General features: G+C 39.8%; 1 protein-coding gene across 4 annotated transcripts in view; it reads left to right on the top strand.

Moving 5' to 3' along the window:
* Nucleotides 1-22057, top strand: part of si:dkeyp-72e1.9 (syntaxin-binding protein 4) — an 82003-nt gene that overhangs the window by 8427 nt on the left and 51519 nt on the right. For 2 of the 4 annotated variants that reach the window (XM_052139676.1, XM_052139675.1), the window contains exons 1-4: nt 1978-2186; nt 3841-3914; nt 11479-11574; nt 21885-21954. In XM_052139676.1, the coding sequence (XP_051995636.1) occupies nt 2140-2186; nt 3841-3914; nt 11479-11574; nt 21885-21954 (287 nt within the window). In that variant the 5' untranslated portion in view covers nt 1978-2139. Of the gene's footprint in view, nt 1-1977; nt 2187-2471; nt 2576-3840; nt 3915-11478; nt 11575-21884; nt 21955-22057 lie in introns of those variants that run through there. The other 2 variants (XM_052139677.1, XM_052139674.1) reach the window with 2 other exon arrangements.

The following is a 22057-nucleotide window of genomic DNA, read 5'->3' as shown; positions in this document are numbered from 1 at the left end:
AGGTTAATTGATTTTGAATTTGATCACTTTTGTTGTTATGTTCATTTTTAATAAATGTTTTGAGGAAGCTCAGCCTCCCTTGCCTCCTCTGATGGGCCATGAGCATTTTAAATTCTTGTAATCAGATTACAATTACTGACTTTCAATTAATTTACTTACTTTTAAGTACATTCTACTGTAGGGTTATGCTTGTTTAGTTATGTAGAATATATCAATTATAGCCCCGTAACGAGTCATTGTGAAGGAGAAATGTGAGGTGTTGAGTGTTTGACTTGTGTGTAACAATGAACAAGAAATATAGACAATATTTTGAATTTGCTGAGCGGAAAAGTGTTTTAGAAAGTAACTTAAAGTAGAGTTATTATTTATGTGATTACTATTTTAATGAAGTAATTAGTAAAGTAATGTGATTATAATTTGAGATAAATAATTTGTAATTTGTTGTGGATTACTATTTTTAATAATTTAATGATCACTGAATGTATCAGAACTGAACATCTAATTTATCTCATTCTAAACCATGGAACCTTTTCACATATCCGGGTTGGAGAGCAGATGTAGACGCATAGCAGGGTAATCTTGAATGGTGGTGAATGGGAGACCACAACTAATTTTATTTTTGCTTCCCTGTTTTGCTCTTTTTTGCTTTCCAAAAGAAGATAAAAATATACAGTGCTGAATAACAGCAGTAAGAAGAGAGAAATAGACCAAATGTTCTGTCACTCCCTCAGCTGTTAGAAGCCTTATCGCAGTTGTGGTAATATAATACAAAGAAAACATGTTTTTAAAATTGGAAATATAAAAAAGTTTGCTACATTTATGTTGTTAAAGAAGGTGGAAACGCATCATAACAGGTCTGTGAAAAGGGTCTATTGGCTTCACCATGATATCTGTGTATAGTGTTTGCTATTCCAGTGATAGAGAAACTCTGTATCTCATGGTCAAAAGATTACAACAACCTGTCAGTGTTATAAGTATAATTCTATAAGTATAATGTTTATATGGACTTTGATCTTAAAAGACTATGATAGATGCTTTGCAGCTATGTGCATCCTAATGTCACTTATAGACCCCATATATTACTTAATGTCAGAGACGCTTAGTATATCAGATATTATTAGAGTGAATCTCACAAATCCTGGCTATTTCTTCTAAAATTAAAATAAAGAAATAAGAAATTAGATTTTGCCTAAAGCACATTTTAAGGCTTGTCAAGATTTGTTCCATTAATAAATTATTTTAAATTAAAGACATTTCCCCCTAAATTATCATTATCGTAAGAAATAATAATAATAAAGAAAAGACAAGGTAGCATATTATTTAAAAGTATAAAGTAATTAATACATACACCGATCAGCCACACCATTAAAACCACCTGCCTAATATTGTGTAGGTCCCCCTTCCCTGCCAAAACCTGCATATCTGACTGGTTTCAGTCTTTCTGTAACTACTGATCTCCTGTGATTTTCACACACAACAGTCTCTAGAGTTTACACAGAATGGTGCCAAAAACAAAAAACATTCAGTGAGCAGCAGTTATGCATATGGAAATGCCTTGTTGATGAGTGTGGTCAACAGAGAATGGCCAGACTGGTTCGAACTGACAAAGTCTACGGTAACAGATAACCACGCTATACAATTGTGGTGAGAAGAATATAATCTCAGATTGCTTTTCTGAGATTCATGTTGCTGCTGTTTTGGCAGGAGGAGGGGGACCTACACAATATTAGGCAGGTGGTTTTAATGTTGTGGCTGATCGGTGTATGTATGCATCATAGTATATTTGTAATAAGCCTATAGGAAAAATACTGTATAAAAATAATACGAATTTAAATAAAAATATGATTTGCTTTTGTGGTTAAATGTGACATGAATATCTTTCTGACATCAATATTGGACATCACATTTTTTTTTCAACAGAAAAAGCAGGGGGAAAAAAATCTGTTGCCTTATTGCATAAGATTTAAGCTGTGGGCAAAGTTGGTGATGTTTAGGTTGATCTGTTAACTGCGCGTGGTATTAGAGGGCTGTAGCAGTGAATCATGTGGCTCGCGCTGTGCCGGACCTCCGTGAGGCGCTGATCACGAAGAGGTATGGGCATACAGGACGCGTCGCTGGATACGCACAAATCTCTTCAAAATGCCAACATTCTCAGTCATGTACAAGGGAGCTGTCATGATTAGCAGGTACAAATATTTATTCTGTAATTTTAAGGTAGTTGCACTGCAAAATGTAAAGTAGACACCGTGCGCGGTTTGGTAGCTCATTATTTCTGGAGTGAGCGATTAGCGGTTCGAGCTGTCTCGAGAGAACAATTGAAATGAGCGCGAGATCTCAGATTCTCCGCTACTGAATGTTTAGGTGAATTTTGGGTGGAGGTGTTGGCTACCTGTGGTGCGCTCAGGGATGTCCTCTACAAAAATGAGCCGTGCCCGTGGACTTGGTCATATAATTGAAAACAGAATAGGAAACGCGGATGAAATATATTATTTGACCATTCATCCATTCATGCAAACATACAAATGTATTCTAGATACAACAGTACGTCAAGGACATTTTTGCATCCATAAACCAGGTGCGTTCCAAAAAACATTTTAGGAATCCACAGCACTGTAGGATAAAATATTAATGTGTTCTAATCGCCTAGAGATTATAACGTGCTTGTGCTGAATTCTTTCAGAACATAGGCGACCTCATAAAACTTTGATTGTGCTTATTTGTTTTGAAAGGCATTGTGATGTTGGTTAGGGAAAGCATGCGCTCTTTGTTATGTAACTGATATTCTCAGATGAATTTGCAAAGCATTACTAACAATAGCCTCAGAAAAAGTGTAAGATAAGTGTAAAGCAATCTAAAGTACAATTTTAATTCATTGACAGTATAAGGCAACCCTTAGAGGAAAGCTACATTTTTGTTCATAATAATAAAAATAATAATATATATATATATATATATATATATATATATATATATATATATATATATATATATATTTCTCTTGTGTAGTGGTACTTTGCTATTTTAAGTCAACAAAATATTGTCAGTGTACTAAGATACTGAAATTTACAATTGTATTAATTTGTATGGAAAGTGTTTCCTCTGCCAAGAGTGTTGAGTTTCCTTAATTATAATTAAGTAACTAATGTTACTTATTTAGGTAAATAATTAAGTACAAACTTAATTACTGCTATGTGACTCAGTTCTCAAAAATCGGACTCCCACAGTTTTCCTGTGTTTGCCCACTTTTAGGAGCCAACTTTGCCCTGTCTAAAATTAAAGCAGGACATTCATACTAAATAAATAATACTGACTTCCCAATGGAAAGTGGTAATAGTTCGCAGGCACAGTGAGACTGTAAATTCTGTCTCTATTTACCCGTACTTTGTGTAAGACATAAAGATATACATAATCTGAGTCATCAGCTTGTACACTTTCAAGGTTATTAGTAGTGACATGGTTCATTTCAACCAAGGGGTTTAAACCAAGAGGTTTGTTTCACAAAAAAGTTTTTAATTTCTTTGAATCTAACTACCAAAAAAATTGCCCTAGGTGTGGATGTGGAGGTGAGTGTGAGTGTATGTCTGTCTATGTGTGGCCCTGCGATGGACTGGCGACCTGTCCAGGGTGTCCCCTGCCTTTCGCCCAATGTTAGCTGGGATAGGCTCCAGCCCCCTGCGACCCTGTACACAGGATAAGCGGTTGACGATGGATGGATGAATCTAACTAGAATCATCATACTAGTGTTCGTTGCATCCTTGAGGATTTTATAAAAATATTTATCAATGTTTGACATGGCAAATAATGTATCTTCTCTATTGCTCTTGTTTCTATCCGGCATAGGACACTGATGGGTCCACATGGAGTAGATCGAGCAGTGCATTCTATGGAATTTACAGATTGTGAAAATGGATTAGGTAAGTTATTCACAAGATGTTTTCTATGAGCTTTTTTGTGTATCTGCCAAATTTCCCTTAACATCTTAAAGTAATATTCAGGGTTCAATACAAGTTAAGGTCAGTCAATTACCACAAACATTTATTTAGATGTATTCCTCCCTCCCTCCCTCCCTTTCTTTTCTTTGTTTTACGTTTTGTGGCTATACTTTTGAAACAGTGAGTATTTTCTTTTCTCCCCAATTTGGAATTCCCAATGCACTCATGGCGGCATAGTGACTTGCCTCAATCTGGGTGGCGGAGGATGAATCTCAGTTGCTGTGTCTGAGACCTTCAGTCTGCACATCTTATCACGTGGCTTGTTGAGCGTGTTACTGTGGAGACATAGCACGTGTGGATGCTTCACGCTATTCTCCGCGGCATCCACGCACAACTCACCACGTGCCCCACCAAGAGTGAGAACCACTTTATAGTGACCATGAGGAGGTTACCCCATGTGACTCTACCCTCCCTAGCAACCGGGCCAATTTGGTTGCTTAGAAAACCTGGCTGGAGTCACTCAGCACACCCTGGATTCGAACTTGCGACTCCAGGTGTGGTAGTCAGTGTCTTTACTCGCTGAGCTACCCAGGCCCCCTGTTCCTCCCTATCTTTAAAAAAAGCAAAAATCAAGGTTATAGTGGCGCACTTACAATGGAAATGAATGGGGGCCAATCCATAAACATTAAAATACTCACTGTTTCAGGGGAGCCTGGGTAGCTCAGCAAGTAAAGACGATGACTACCACACCTGGAGTCGCAAGTTAGAATCCAGGGCGTGCTCGGTGACTCCAGTCTGGCTTCCTAAGCAAACAATTGGTCCGGTTGCTATGGTGGGTAGAGTCACGTTTGGTTATCCTCCTCGTGGTCACCATATTGTAGTTCTCGCTAGCTGTGGGTCACGTGGTGAGTTGTGCGTGAATGCAGCAGATAATAGCATGAAGCCTCCACACGCGCTAGGTCTCTGTGGTAACGCGCTCAACAAGCCACGGGACAAGATGCGCAGATTGACTGTATCAGACACGGAGGCAACTGGCAACAATTTGTTCTTTGCCACCCAGATTGAGGCGAGTCACTACCCCACCACGCTGGGAATTGGGCATTCCAAAATTGGGAAAAAAAATAAAATACAAGTATATATTAAAGTATATCAAAAGTATAGCCACAAAACGTAAACAATATACATGTTAACATGATTTTAGTGTGATAAAATTGCTTACCAACCTTTTCTGTGTAAAGTTATATCCAATTTTACAACTTGGTTGCCATGATGCCGTAAAACCTAAAACCCTAAAACGACTAGTAAACATGTCGCTTAAATAATTAGACTTGGGATCGATTCCTTTTTCAGGCATCAATAATTTTCCCGATGATGATATCTATATCTATGTGTATATATGATTTGTTTCAGATATAAATAGGGCTGCTTGTTGCACAATTGCCTTTGTCTCTTAAGATATATTTCTCAACACTACTTTAATAAAGTGTGAGCGGCAGGATAAATTAAAGTGGGTCGCACACCAGTCTGGCAGATGTCATGGTGTGTTTAAAATTCAAAACAATTATTTATTTTCTACAAAATGTACGCACACACAACGTCAACATTTTGCAGCGCCACAGAGCGCAACTCGCAGCTCTGGTTTGGCAGCTTAAAGGAAAGAACTCTTCAAGGCTACATACAAAGAAATTGCATAATAAATGTCACCATTTCTAATCGTTCAGTTTGCACAATTTCACCAGTTTCATAAACTAATCTCCTCATCAATGTCACTTTGTTCATTCTTGAAGAAATACAAAAAACTTTGTTACTTTGGACTTGTGGTCTCCCAACGCTATTACACCAGACTGTTAAACAAGGCCAACTGAGTGGAAATCAATTGCAAAGCATGCAAATTAGGCTTCTAATTTAAATGTTGGCTTATTTTAAAATACATTTCGATGCCTCGAAAATATATAAAATAACATGCCAATCAATAATCGATGTCAATATTTAATGACATCCCTACAAATAATACATGAGTTTTAACAGAAGAATTAATGTGAGTGCTTTTTAATATACAGTGGGTACGGAAATTATTCAGACCCACTTACATTTTTCACTCTTTGTTATATTGCAGCCATTTGCTAAAATCATTTAAGTTCATTTTTTTTTCCTCATTATTGTACACACAGCACCCCATATTGACAGAAAAACACAGAATTGTTGACATTTTTGCACATTTATTAAAAAAGAAAAACTGAAATATCACATGGTCCTAAGTATTCAGACCCTTTGCTGTGACACTCATATATTTAACTCAGGTGCTGTCCATTTCTTCTGATCATCCTTGAGATGGTTCTACACCTTCAATTGAGTCCAGCTGTGTTTGATTATACTGATTGGACTTGATTAGGAAAGCCACACACCTGTCTATATAAGACCTTACAGCTCACAGTGCATGTCAGAGCAAATGAGAATCATGAGGTCAAAGGAACTGCCTGAAGAGCTCAGAGACAGAATTGTGGCAAGGCACAGATCTGGCCAAGGTTACAAAAAAATTTCTGCTGCCCTTAAGGTTCATAAGAGCACAGTGGCCTCCATAATCCTTAAATGGAAGACGTTTGGGACGACCAGAACCCTTCCTAGAGCTGGCTGTCCGGCCAAACTGAGCTATCGGGGGAGAAGAGCCTTGGTGAGAGAGGTAAAGAAGAACCTAAAGATCACTGTGGCTGAGCTCCAGAGATGCAGTCGGGAGATGGGAGAAAGTTGCAGTAAGTCAACCATCAGTGCAGCCATCCACCAGTCGGGGCTTTATGGCAGAGTGGCCCGACGGAAGCCTCTCCTCAATGCAAGACACATGAAAGCCTGCATGGAGTTTGCTAAAAAACACCTGAAGGACTCCAAGATGGTGATAAATAAGATTCTCTGGTCTGATGAGACCAAGATAGAACTTTTTGGCCTTAATTCTAAGCGGTATGTGTGGAGAAAACCAGGCACTGCTCATCACCTGTCCAATACAGTCTCAACAGTGAAGCATGGTGGTGGCAGCATCATGCTGTAGGGGTGTTTTTCAGCTGCAAGGACAGGACGACTGGTTGCAATCGAGGGAAAGATGAATGCGGCCAAGTACAGGGATATCCTGGAGGAAAACCTTCTCCAGAGTGCTCTGGACCTCAGACTGGGCCGAAGGTTCACCTTCCAACAAGACAATGACCCTAAGCACACCGCTAAAATAACGAAGGCGTGGCTTCACAACAACTCCGTGACTGTTCTTGAATGGCCCAGCCAGAGCCCTGACTTAAACCCAATTGAGCATCTCTGGAGAGACCTGAAAATGGCTGTCCACCAACGTTTACCATCCAACCTGACAGAACTGGAGAGGATCTGCAAGGAGGAATGGCAGAGGATACCCAAATCCAGATGTGAAAAACTTGTTGCATCTTTCCCAAAAAGACTCATGGCTGTATTACATCAAAAGGATGCTTCTACTAAATACTGAACAAAGGGTCTGAATACTTAAGACCATGTGATATTTCAGTTTTTCTTTTTTAATAAATGTGCAAAAATGTCAACAATTCTTTGTTTTTCTGTCAATATGGGGTGCTGTGTGTACAATGAGGAAAAAAATGAACTTAAATGATTTTAGCAAATGGCTGCAATATAACAAAGAGTGAAAAATTTAAGAGGGTCTGAATACTTTCCGTACCCACTGTATATATGCTTCACATTTCAGCCTTTAAATCCTCAAAAAAATGGCTCCTTTGACTTTCATTGTAAGTGCCTCTTCACAAAGAAATCACAAATGTTGTCGATTGAGCTTAAATTGTATTGAACCCGGAATATTCCTTTAAGGTGAAGTGTATAATTTCTACAGTGCTTTCCCAGTTTATAGGCTGATTCCCCAAAAGTGTAAACAATGTGGCCCTGTGGCAGTATCAAAACATTTCTCTGTTTGTTTAAACATTCCGACCAGTCCAACATAGAAACATTGGCACAATCAAAGGTGAGTTTGGGACGTGAATATTTGTTTTCTGATCAAAGGCAGATGAGGTTGGGGAAACCTGTTTGAAACATTATTTTTGCAAAAGCATGCATGTCTGATCTCTAATGGCCACAGGCAAGTGAAATGGAGCATTCGGCAGACTGTTGGAATAAAACGATGGCATAGGGTTAAGATGCACAGGATGTTATTTTCCAGTATGCAGATGCACACAAGTATATGCTTGCGCTCTCTTTGTTGTATTCATTCCGCAGCCTGCTCTTCCTCCACACAATAGATCAAAAACACTATCTGAAGGGAGAGCTAAGCTCCTTCTTACATCTCAACTTACCCAGTCATCAATCCATTGTTTTAAATGAGGATTCTTTTTTAGGAGACATTTTCATAAATACAGACTTTGGAAGCGGCACTCTGAATCAAAACAGCACTGCTAAATAAAATATTTTACAACACGTGACATGATTTGCAGTGTTATCATGAGGAGATTTAAAAGTGTGAAATTGTTGTACTCTCAGAAACATTCAAGCTTTTATACAGTCCTTACTTTGCATTTAATTAATAGTATATGAGATATTTACTGTATGTACAGAACATTTTTGGGGGATTACCAGAGTTCTTGACTCTATTCATTTAAGTGTCTCCACCTCCAATTTTTATCTGGAAGTGAATCTATTAATATGCAACACCAACTTAATTGAACTAAAACTCAATTAGCACCAATAAATTGTTTCCCTATTAGCACCAGATAAGCCTGGGTCAAAAGAGCATAGTTATTACTCCATGAACATGACTAAACTATTGTAGTGCCTTTTACAATATATTAGAAGAATGGATAGTTCTTACTCTAAACTATGAAGCCTTTGTAAAATGACTGACACTAGGCTAATTAATTATTTACTTGGTGATATTTTTTTAAATGTTTTGATTATTATCAATAATTTATTTAACTGTTTATAGAACATTGTTGCCATTATATAAAATAAATAAGCCACTATAGTCCATGTGTTACAGTGATCTTACAACAGTTGAAGGAATATTCCGGATTCAATACAAGTTCATCTCAGTCAACAGCCTTTGTGGCATAAAGTTGATTACCACAAAAAAATAATATCTGCTCGTCCTTTTCTTTAAAATAAAGCAAAAATTTAAACTACAGGGAGGCACTTACAATACAATGGAAGTGAATGGAGGGCAATTTTTGGAGGGTTTATTAGCAGAAATGTAAAGCTTATAATTTTAGAAAAGCATTTAAATGAATTCTTCTGTTAAAAATCATGTATTATTTGAGATGTAAAGTGTTTTAAAATGGGGTCGTCTTAGGGTTTATGCGTTACACCATCATGGCAACGAAGTTGTAAATTTGGCTATCTCTTTACAAAGAAAAGGTAAGTGATTATATCACACTAAAATCATGTTAACATGCAAATTGTTTACGTCTTGTGGCTATACTTTGAAACAGTGAGTTTTTTAACGTTTGTGGATTGGCCTAATTCACTTCCATTGTAAGTGCCTCACTGTAACCCAGGTTTTTGCTTTATTTAAAGAAAAGGAGGAATAAGTCGAAATTTTTATCAACATTATTTCACAAATGCTTTCAATTGAACTTAACTTGTAATGAACCCGAAATATTCCTTTGAGGCAGTTTTTGGCACTTCACTGTCCCAAAGAGCACCCCTTTACCATGATTAAAACACTGCACTGCATGGATTATTGCTTCATTCTGCTTGTGTCCTGTGTGCAAATAAATATTCCACAGGTTGTGGTGTAAAGATACTCATCTCATTAAAGGCTTTAGTGTTTTGTTGTTGACAGAGCTTGTTTCTGTTGTCTCAACAATTAAGGGCCTAGCAGCTTCTCTCTCAGATTGTAAAGTCTGGTGCCCAAGGAGTGGAAGAGAGGAGATGCAGGACTAGAATCTGTCTAACTTTATATTATTATAAACACTGGAATAGTACATTTGCTGGAGTGGGAACAAACAACCATTCACACATTAACATTAACATTAACATTAACATTAACATTAACATTAACATTAACATTAACATTAACATTACTATTCTAACCTTATAATTCAAGGACTGACCAAACATGAACAAAACTAGAGGGTTTATATACATATAGAAACTTAATCAGGGAATGGCATACAGGTGGGGATAACTATGAAGTGATTAGGGCAGTGGATACTGGGAAATGTAGTGCAGGAGAAAACTTCAAAATAAGAGTCCTTGAACACTGTGGAGACAAACTGTGACACAGATAAAGGATCTATGATTTTTTTCTCATTGGTATCTAGACATTGCAGTCAATAATTGTATTTAGGGCTTCTATAGTCTATGGAATACCTGGAAATATCTTGAGTTTTACAGTTGTGATTTCCAGTCTTGATAAAATCTTAAAAGTCATGAAAAATTCATGGACATTTCTGTAGTGAATATACACTTGACCTGTTTTCCTCTGCATAAAAAAATATCTCATTGGCTAGGTCATACTGATGTTTGATTTGTAAGCAAATCATTCTTTTAATTCAATGAGTAGGTCAGTATAGTTTATAAATTTCATTCATGAGTCTAAAAGGGCTGCAGAATTGCTGTTGCCATTACTGAAATCCAATCAACTCATTTTAGTCTACTGAGAGCTTTACAACTTACAATTGAGGCATTTGGTAACCTCAGGGTGATGTTTACCTCACAGAATATACCTGATGCTCTGAAAGTTAAGGCTCAGACATGTAACGATTAAAATTTGACCTAGGTCAACTCTAAATCTTTACTTTATCTGGACTCTTTTCACAACATAGGCTGTTTATCTCATTAGTTATCTTGGAGATCAGACACGCACCTACAGCACCTGGGGTGCTATACATTTACAATGGTGTCCTTCACTTTTCTTACCAAAGCGACAACAATACAGTTCTCAAAACACATTATTGCCCATTACCAGCACAATAAAGGTTCCAGTAATGCACTTCAACCCGAGGCTGTAAAGTTAACTAACTATCTCCTCTTGTTTAGGTAAGAAAAGTTTGAATCACCCTCTTTTCTGGTGAAGCCAATTCACACTGCCCCAACAAACTCCAAAAAATACCAAAAAACAAATTTGTTGGGTTTTGTTGGGCCAGTGTGTTCACTCTGTTGGCATTTGTTAGGGCAGTTTGACAATGACAGTTATGTTTCTTAACATTCTAATTCCAACAGCCAACTTTAGAATGTTGGTGTTTGTTAAGGCCAATTCACACTGCTCCAACAATCTCCAACAAACTGTAACATTCTAAAGTTGGCAGTTGGATTTAGAATGTTGAAAAGAAAACTGACATTATTAATCCATCCCAACATATGCTAACAAGATGAACACACTTCAAACACCAACAAATGTGTTTGTTGGAGTTTCTTGGGGCAGTTTGAATGAACCTTACAAGAAAACACTAGTCATTGCTCAGATCTTTTGGTACACATCACCTTTAATACAATTTGGAATGCAGTCAGATAAGGAGTGATAAATCAGTAATAAGAACTGTAGTGGGATTTCTGAGTTTGGTTTAAATGACACATATTTTGTCTCCTTCTTAAGGAATCAAAGTGATTGGTGGTGTGAAAGAACTAACTGGAGAGGAATATGGAGTTTATGTGAAGAGGATCTTACCTGGTGGCCTTGCTTCCAGTGATGGTAAGTTCTCACTGAAGATTAATTATGGAATATTTTGTCATAGATTCATTTTGACTGTTTCTTGTTTTAACATGTATCCAGACACCCTCCTACACAATTTAAACAATGTTAGAAAAGTGCTTCCCAAATGTTTTGACTCATTCTTTGTATGTACCCCCAGAACCCAGACAACAAACCAGAAATATGTTCTTTAAACTCATCCTGGATGTCATTTAGCATTATCATTAATATGAATAAGTGTCCATTTGAACAGTTATTAACTTCTACATTGAAAACCACCGATACTGTGTATGAAAAACTCACCAAGTAGCAGCTTGTTTGTCTAATCAGGTTTGACAGTCCTGGGGCAATCATAGATAAACATTCTCTGAGAAAGACAGCAGAAACAAAATAATGTCTTTTGCGGTTTTTGTATGGCGTAATTTAATTTATCATTGAAGCTCAACATGTCATCTCACTAAAGGCAGGTGCACACTGTACGATTTATAATAGTCCTTTAAGATTGTTGCTTGTCAGACTGTACGATATGAACGCATTGATATCGCCATGGCACACTGAGCGACATTATGTCAGACTGTATGATACTGTACACATCGTAGCTGACTGTGGTCCCAATCGTCCCGATCAGTGAATGTGACTCACGTTACGGGAGTGTTGCGGAATAGAAGCGAAATGGCAACATTTGCCCACCACAGAGGAGCATTCCCTATGGCTGATGCGTAAACCTGACAGATTTCTATAATTTTATCCAACTGTATTTGCTGATTTGGATTCAAACGAGCCATAAATACTTACCAGTATATACTGTTCGATCTAAATTTAATTAAATTTATTAATAAATAAAATTGGAGTGGTGTGAAGTTTACAGACGTTTAAAGTAAATTTAGTAATTTAGTTATTGTAAAGAAAATGCATGATAAATGTAAAGAACAAAACGAGAAAATACAATAATTTATAATTTTTTATTATTCATATTTATTTATTATATATATTTTTTATATATTTATTTATAATATTATTTATAATTTTGTAGCCTAAGCTGTATTTCTCCAAGTATTTTCTGCTTATTTATTAATTAAAACTTTTTATATAAAATGAAAAGAAGAACAAACATTGAAAGTGCTTGAGTAGAGTGATAACTGGGCACTAATGTTACGATGGTGCAAACATGGAGCAGGTTTTTTCGGGTGCGAGAGAGGAGCGGAATATCTCATCTTGCCATCGTTATAGCAGTCACACTATATGGCTACAATACAAAATTTCAGACACTGCCCAAACTTCGGCCGAGGCTGAAGATCATCTTATTTAGCCGTCTGTGAACATGTCACACTGAACGTTGTAAGATTGCCGATTTTGCCCTGCGACGAGAGAAATCCTTTAGGGTTCCCGAAATGTCTCAGAAGGCTGAATCGTGGACAAAATCATACAGTGTGCACCCGCCTTAAGTCTGATTATCCTTAAAAATTATACTGACAAAATCATGAGATTAATTGCAATCATTATATACAATAAATTTGTAGTCATTCAGACACTTCAAACATCCCATCGCAGGGACTGCTGTAATTTACAGTGAAGTTAAAATCTGTTCTGACCTGCGATCTTAATTAAATAGCTTTAAAACAGTTTTGCTAATGAACAAAGGGAATCAGTCCTATTATTATGAATCAAAGCATCTCCTATTATCAAGCAATCACAATTTGAGATTAGTTTTCATGCAAATTCAGATTACAATTAGAATTTTTATGTGAAATATATAGTAAATTCCACATGAACAGAAATTATAATGCTTCGAAATGAATTTAAAAAGGAAACTGTTTACATTTCTGGGAAAAAAGATTGTCTGTCTCACTGCATATAACTCTGCCTAAGTCTCTCACGTGTGAAGGGGAGTTTAGCCTCATCCCTCTGCTTAGAATTAATGCCCCTGACGGACTAAAATTACAGTCTGTCTCCTATTCTGCCACTGCATTGCACAAGGTATATGAGAGCTTATATGGGCGCATGCGCACTGCTGTGACTTTGCTTGTTTTTATCCTGCTCGCACGATTGCTGTCAGCTCAACATTCAGAGAACTCAAGCTTCCTGACTGCACTCTTTGGTTCGGTGGACAGTCAAGCTTGTTAAATTCAGACTAGCTTTTACCTGTGAGATATTCAGAGGGAATCTAGTCAGCTTTTTACAAATTGCGATAATCCAGGGTGATTGTAAAACTATTATCTAAGACAGAGTAGGACATACAGCACAGTGGCCCCAAAAATATTTTAAAACTTTTGGACAATTAAGTCACACTAAAATGTCTAAGAAATGCCTAAAGGTCATTGCATTACAAATAAAATATCTAACCAAGTGGAGTACGCTAACAAATGATGCTAACTTTTTAATTATGTTGGATTGACTAAGGTTTTTTTGTCTCAAAAATCCTTAAACCATGACCAAAATGTATAACACTAAAGGGGCGGTCAAACTACAATTCAAGCTACATTCACTTCTATTCAAACACATCCGAATGCAGCAGACCAGAAATGCAAGCTCATGCAAAGAAATTTCATACTACACTGCATAGCAAATTTCCAGCTTTTTAAATTCTGAAACATGAATTCGTATGATGAGAGGAACCATGACCAATGAAAGATAGAAACCTCACACCCTGACCTCTTGTCTCAATTCAAAGGATAAACATATAAAAGCTGCAAGTTGTATTGTTGTAGGAAAGTGAGAAGACAATATCTTTTAATTTTATGTATATAATATTATTTGTTATTTGTGATGTATTATTTACTAACACCAGATGCCCTGCTGTGTGACATCATATCCTGGTTTGATAATTTGTGTGCTCAAAGCCTAGTGTGACTGACCCTTAACTCCTCCTAGGTATTTTAAGCTACCTCCACTAAACCTGGTACAGACCTTTAGAGTATTCTGTAGTAGTGTGCTAGGTCTTTTCTAACTAAACAGTCTTACGGTTTTCACACAGCAGACGATCAAATACGAGACAAATCCCCTAGACTTACATTGACAAAATGTTCGAACAGGCCAATGGAATGCTTGTTAAGTCAAATTCCAAATGTCTAAAATTTTTAATGGAAACAAACCTAAGATAAAAGGCCTTTGATCTACATTTTTTGTGTACCTTTCCATGAACAAAATTAGCTTAAAGCACCTTTAAGTCTCTCTATCTATCTGTCTATCTATCTATCTATCCATCCATCCATCCATCCATTCATCCAATGGTTCTCTGAATATTTATGTTACTTTAACGTCTTTCTAGCAATTCAGTCAACTCACGACCATCTTTGGAATGCTCTTGGGCAGCTATTTACAGTCATGAAAGAGCAGCTTCTATCTATTTGAATGGGGAATGGCCAAAATCTCCAAAACGTTTGGTCAAGATTATGATTAAAAAAACACTGGAATCATAGTGGAATCATACTTTCTACATTGTTGAACGTTTCAATTTCTCCCAATTATTTTTAATAGAAGTGGCCCGTCTCTGCTAAATACACTGGCGGCCAAAAGATTGGAATAATGTACAGATTTTGCCCTTATGGAGGTTATTTTATTCACCAAAGTGGAACTCAAATGATCACAATGTTTAGTCAGGACATTAATAATGTGAAAATTACTATTATAATTAAAAAAAAAACATTCTGAATTTCACCCCATGCTTGCTGTAGCGCTTGCCGTAGATGTGACTGTCTTGTTGGGAACTTCTCACACACCTTACAGTCTAGCTGATCCCACAAAAGCTCAATGGGGTTAAGATCCATAACACTCTTTTCCAATTACCTGTTATCCAATATATGTGTTTCTTTGCCCACTCTAACCTTTTCTTTGGTTTTCTGTTCTTTGCAATTCTTCCCATAAGGCCTGCACCCCTGAGTATTCTCTTTTCTGTTGTACATAAAGCTGGTGTTGAGCAGGTAGAATTCAGCTGAGGACATGTGAGGCATATATTTCTGGCCTTCCACATCTCTTTCTGTCCTTGTTAGAGCCAGTTGTCCTTTGTCTTTGAAGACTGTAGTGTACACCTTTGTATGAAATCTTCAGGTTTAATTTTTTTGGCAATTTCAAGAATTGTATAGCCTTCATTCCTTAAAACAATGATTTACAGATGAGTTTCTAGAGAAAGCTGATTCTTTTTTGCAATTTTTTTTTTTTTACCTAATATTGACCTTAAGACATGCCTGTCTATTGCATTCTGTGGCAACTCAAAAACAAATGCAAAGACAATGTTAAGCATCATTTAACAAACCAAATAGCTTTCAGCAGTGTTTGATATAATATCAATGATTTTCTAGTATTAGCAATAATATTAGCAATATAGCATAATTACTCAAGGATAAGGTGTTGGAGTGATGGCCTTTCTAGTTTTGATAAAAAAAATAAAAAATTCAAATAGTGATGGTGCTATTTTTTAAATCAGTAATGTGCTGACTATACTTTGTTATCAGTTGAATGGCACTTTGGTGAATTAAAGTAACAATTTCTTTCAGAAACAGCTAAATCTGTACATTATTCCAAACTTTTGGCCTCCAGTGTAGTCTCTAGAGACATTCTGTCTGACTAGCTATCTGATGGTTTGTCTTACTGTAATGTCTGTATAACCATTAATTTTATAAAAGTTGTTTTGCATCAAAACAGTCAAAATGTAGTAATATATGATAATTTCCCACCCTGTTTTTGGCACTCTGATTGAAATGCTCAATTTTGTCATATGTGTGTGTTTGTCTTTTGTTTGAGTTTAAAATTAAACTATTATATGTATTGTCAAGCCGGTTCTCACCTCCTCCTTTCCATTGATCCCTTTACACTTACGTTTGACCGGGTCCAAGTGTTTTTAACAGCCCCATCCTTCAATAACAGTTCCTTTGCAAAGCTTGAAACATATAATAACTGGTTCACAAGCAATCCACATTGAAATAAATGAACACACCATGGTCCAAAGCATGGTGAAATGACGCACACACATACTATAGGCGTACTGAGGTGCACATCACCGGAAACACATCGTAGTGGTCAAAGATGTCAGTAAGAAATCCAAGTTCGGAGATGGAAGGGAGGAGACGGAGAGCATTGATGCTGTCAAGTAAGGCTCTTTATTTCTCTGCCTTCAGCACTCTGTGTGCACTCTTCTCAGTGCTTTTCTCTGTTCAATCAAATCAGTGTCACACAAACTTTGTCAACATAAACTTCTCTGAGACTTCAGCTTCACGGTACGTCTAAACTTCAACATGAACTCCACAGCTTCCAATACACATACACAATAAGACACGCCAGTCACTGGTCACTCGTGTCATTCTCTCTCTCTCTTTCTGGCGGTGGCATGGCTGTTTATATGCCGCTCTTCCCATGCTCACTGGAATTAGAGACAGGTGTTAGACATAATTTAGCTCAGGTTTAAATGCCATTACCACTTTCTCTCTCTCCGGGCGGACTCTTGACCACACCCCCGCTGCCACATATCCCCACCGACCTGCCTACCACCCCCATTTCTGGAAAGGAAGTCAGCGACAGCCATCTGCGCCTCTGGTCTATGGACCACTTTGAATTCTAAGGGCTGGAGAACCAGATACCACCAGGTGATCCGTGCGTTGGTGTCCTTAATGCTGTGGAGCCATTGGAGTGGGGCGTGGTTCAAACAGAGTGTGAAGGCCTGCCCCATCAGGTAGTACCGGAGAGTGAGGACTGCCCACTTGATGGCCATACACTCCTTCTCCACTGTGCTGTACTTTGTCTCCTTTAAGGAGCGCTTATGGCTAATGTAAAGCATCGGGCGCAACTCCTCCCCCACCACCTGCAAGAGTACGGCCCCCCAGCATTCGTCTGCAATACAAAAGGGAGAGAGAAATTAAGATCATGCAGAAGTGCCCCACGCAAAATGCGGCTTTAACCTGCATGAGTGCTTGTTGGCACTAAGCGGCATAAGCAGTATGCGGTCTGAGGATTCGGTCCATGAGATGTTGGAATGTAGCCGGGACCCAAAAGAAACCGAACAAACGGCGTGGAGAAGGCTGTTTTTTCACTGCAAATTGGTGTCAAGGGGATCTGCCAATAACCCTTTTTCAAATCCAATGTCTAATAAAATCGAGCAGTACCTAACCGATCGAGCAACTCATCAACTCGGGGCATCGGGTACGCATCAAATTTAGACACTGCATTGACTTTTCTATAATCCACACAGAACCGTACAGACCATCGCTCTTCGGAACTAGAACAACCGGATTGAACCAATCACTGTGGGATTCCTCTATTACCCCCATATAAAGCATCGCATCCAATTTTTCCCAAACTATTTTCTTTTTGTGCTCAGACAAGCGATAGGGACAGCTACGTACCACCACTTCTGGTTCGGTCTCGATGTGGTGCTGGAGGAGGTTTGTGCGGCCCGGTAGAGGGGAGAACACATCTGCAAATTCTTGTTGCAACTTGGCAACCCCTGCGAGCTGATACGGTGAGAGGTGGTCTCCGCATGTGACCGGAGTGTTATAATAAGGTTTTGTGTTTACCTCTGGGCCAAGCTCTGCCCTCTCCGGAACTACCATAGCCAATGTAACAGTGACCGCCTCCCTCCATAATTTCAGGAGGTTGAGGTGATCAATTTGACGTGCAAATCGGTTCACTTTACCTCATAATCGAGTTCCCAGACTCGTCGTGGTCCTTGCCACTTGGTGAGTAATTTGGAGCTCGATGTGGGGAGTAATACGAGTACCTTATCTCCCGGTGCAAATTCCCGCAGCCGAGTTCTCCTGTTATACAGCCGGCTGTGTCGTTCTTGAGCTTGGAGCAAATTCTCCTGTGTTAGTTGCCCCATTGTGTGGAGTTTTGCTCTAAGATCAAGAACTTACTGAATTTTATTCTTGCTATTTGAAGGTCCCTCCTCCAAAGCTTTGCGGATGACGTCAAGCACCGTCATCCGCAGGCAGGTGCCGCCCATACATCAGCTCGAATAAGGAAAATCCCGTGGAGGCTTGTGGGACCTCTCGCACTGCGAATAACAGGGGGTCGAGCAATTTACATGTATCCCAATTTCTAGCATCATCGTGCACGATCTTACGAATCATGTTCATAAGGGTTTTATTAAATCGCTCCGCCAGACCATCTGTCTGCGGATGGTAAACGCTGGTGCGAATCGATTTAATACCCAATAGTTATAAAGCTGGCATAGTGTACGTGACATAAAGGTTGTGCCCTGGTCGGTGAGGATTTCTTTTGGAATCCCCACCCGGAAGATTATTTTGAAGAGCGCCTCCTCAACACTACGTGCTGAGATGTTGCTCAGAGGCACTGCTTCCAGATATCGCGTTGCATAATCCATTAGGACTAATATAAATCGATGTCCGCATGTTGACAGCTCTAATGGCCCGACGAGGTCCATGCCAATTCTTTCGAAGTGGACCTCGATTAGCGGAAGAGGGCGCAATGGTACATTTGGGATGGCCGGTGGGTTCACCAGCTGTGCAATAAAAATGGGCTATTTAGCGGTTCAGTGTTTTTCTTTCCCTAGGTGACCTGCCATCGTATTATAGTGCGCCACCTGGGAAACCATTTCTCGCCGACTCTGCAGTATTAAGAGCTGGGTTGTATCTTCCTTCGTATGAGTGTTCTGCGTCCCTCTATACAACCGCTCATTTATTATTGTAAAATAGGGATATGAAAGTGCGACATTCGGGTGGAGTTGTTGAGCATTAATCACACTTACTTGGTCAAAGGCGTGCTTGAGGGTTTCGTCTCGCGACTGCTCCAGAGGGAAATCCCTTTAGGGGAATCCCCTGAGGAGGGGAGGGGACGCAGCCTCTCCCCCCCATGTCATCATGACATGGAGCTTACGAAGACGGCCCCAGCTCCGCCTCCCCTGCCAGAGCATCACACAGTTCACATCTCATCACTATTATGCAGGACCCATCCGCGCATATTCCCTTTAATACATTTATAAATTTAGGCCAATTAGTCCCCAAAATCAGCGGATGGGTGAGACGGGAACCAACTGCAGCCTCCACTCGACAGGGTCACCACAGGGTTTTTGTGAATATCCCCATGCACACACTTCACCCTCACAATTTTAGCTATGCCCAATGCCTCGGGTTGAACCAAGCATTGGTGGATAGTGGTTTGATTATGGGTGTCCACCAAAACTCATCTTGGTGAGTACCCCCCCCCTTGATTCTTACCGGTATTCTTATGCTCCGGCTCGGTCGGGGACAGCCTGCTGGGCGTCGGGGATCCGGACCACCTTCCCCAGCTACATCATTAGGCATTGATCCCGGAAGTGCCCCAGATCCCCACAACTCCAGCAGGCCGGCCAAGACACCACGACCACACCTGCATCGGCGGACACGTCCACCTGAGGAGGAGAGTGATGGGCACTGTAGAGGCAGGGGGGTATGCCCACCACCTCCTGGGGGCAGGAACGGGCCCTGGGGAGAGAGCAGAGTGAGAAGGGCCCTGGGAAGAGAGAGAGAGAGAAGAAGAGGGCTCTTCCGCCTTCGGGTACGCTGCCATATGGTCCTCTGCATGCTGGACAGCTTCCTCCAGTGACGCCGGGCAGTGGCACTGGACCCACTCCACCATTTCCTTTGGCAGATGAAGGATTAGCTGCTCCAGTACCACCTGATCGACTACTCCCATGACGTCGCAGTTCCCCGCCAGCAGTCATTTCCGGCACGCATCTCGGGGCCTTTGGCGGTCGGACCTCCCCAGCTTCAGGGACCAGAAGAACTGCCGGTACTGCTTCGGATTCCAACCCACCCGCAGCAAGCTGGGCTTCCCCGGAAAAGTGCGGAAGGAGCCGTGCCGCCCACTGGTCACGCGGCCAGCTCCAGTCCTCAGCAGTCCACTCGAACAGATCAAGGAAAGCCTCTGTGTCATCTTCTGCCCCCATCTTCAGGAGTGTGGGTGGGGGCAGGGGGCTGTGGTTGTCCGGGGTCACAGTCGGGGCTCTCTCTTGGCCAGTCCTCTGTTTGAGCACACATGATCTCAAAGAATCGGTGATCCTGGTCCTGGCACAGCTCAAGCAGGGATTGTTGGTGGCTCTCATGTAGGCCGGCGAAGGACTGGAGGACCTCGGCAAACTGTGAGGGCTCCATGGGGCATACTTCCATATCCTAGGTTTCGGCACCAGAGTAAGACCTCCAAGTTCGGAGATGGAAGGGAGGAGACGGAGAGCAATGATGCAGTCAAGTAAGGCTCTTTATTTCTCTGCCTTCAGCACTCTGCGTGCACACTTCTCAGAGCTTTTCTCAGTTCAGTAAGATCAGTTTCACGCAAACTTTGTCAACATAAACCTCTCTGAGACTTCAGCTTCACAGTATGTGTAAACTTCAACATAAACTCTACAGCTTCACAATACACATTTAATAAGACATGCCAGTCACTGGTCACACGTGTCGTTCTCTCTGTCTTTCTGGCGGTGGCGTGGCTGTTTATATGCTCATGCTCACTGGAATTAGAGACAGGTGTTAGACATAATTTAGCTCAGGTGTAAGCACCCTTACCGCTTTCTATCTCTCCGGATGGACGGTTGACCATGCCCCTGCTGCCACAATATCCATCTTAGTTCATGTTTACATAAACCAACAATTAAAAATAGCATAGATGGGTGAAAGAATACAGATACATTTGTGTTCAAAATAACAAGAGGCAGCAGCTGAATGAAAGAGAATTGCTTCTCCCTTTCAGAGTTGTAACTTGACACAGCATCTTTTAAAAGCGGCGAGATACATGGCAGCAGCCAAAGAGTCTGTGTAGTATGTTTATATACAAAATAATTCTAAATAGTCCAGATGGGACCCCTTTGGTGTTATGTTTTGAACAGTTAGCCACACAAGGCCTGCTCTCTTGACTTGAACTGCACTGCATGCCAGTAGGCGGGGCCAAGTGTGCGATGACTCATGTTGTGGAATGTGTAAATACAAATGAGCAATGTTTTGTGTCATCACAAACAGACAGATTTCAAAACAGACATTTCAGCAGGTTGGCAACTATAAATGCTTTTTATAGACTGGGGAGGAATTTTTGAGTTTTTACAGTAAATTGACAGTATATTTTTATAGTAAAGATACCTGTCTAAATATCAAGGAACATTTTATTCTCCATTTCATGACCCCTTTAAAACCAGTTTAAACTTTTAGACAAAGCTTTGTCAAGGCAACATCAAAGTGTGATGAAGTTTACAACTGTGGTAAAAGTCATTTTTTGTGGATGTACAGTTTGAAGTGGATGTACAGTATAGGGTGAACAAAGTATTTATTTCTTAACCTTCCTTTTGCTCACCCATGTCTGGGCCCATGTTGCCATTTAAACTTTTTTTTTAGGAAACCTGCAGCCTGGAGACCAAATCCTTGAAGTGAACGGTGAAAGCTTGATTGGTGTGACAAGTGAAAGGTACCTGTCCTCTTTTTTTTTAATCTTATGTTGGTTATTCTTTTAAAAAAAATGTATCCCCTTTTCTCCCCAATTTGGTATGCCCAATTCCCACTGCTTGGGT

Source organism: Xyrauchen texanus, chromosome 12, assembly GCF_025860055.1.
Source record: "Xyrauchen texanus isolate HMW12.3.18 chromosome 12, RBS_HiC_50CHRs, whole genome shotgun sequence".
Taxonomy (NCBI): Eukaryota; Metazoa; Chordata; class Actinopteri; order Cypriniformes; family Catostomidae; genus Xyrauchen; species Xyrauchen texanus.
Note: the sequence above shows the minus strand (reverse complement) of the source record. Positions and strands in the feature narration are given on the sequence as shown.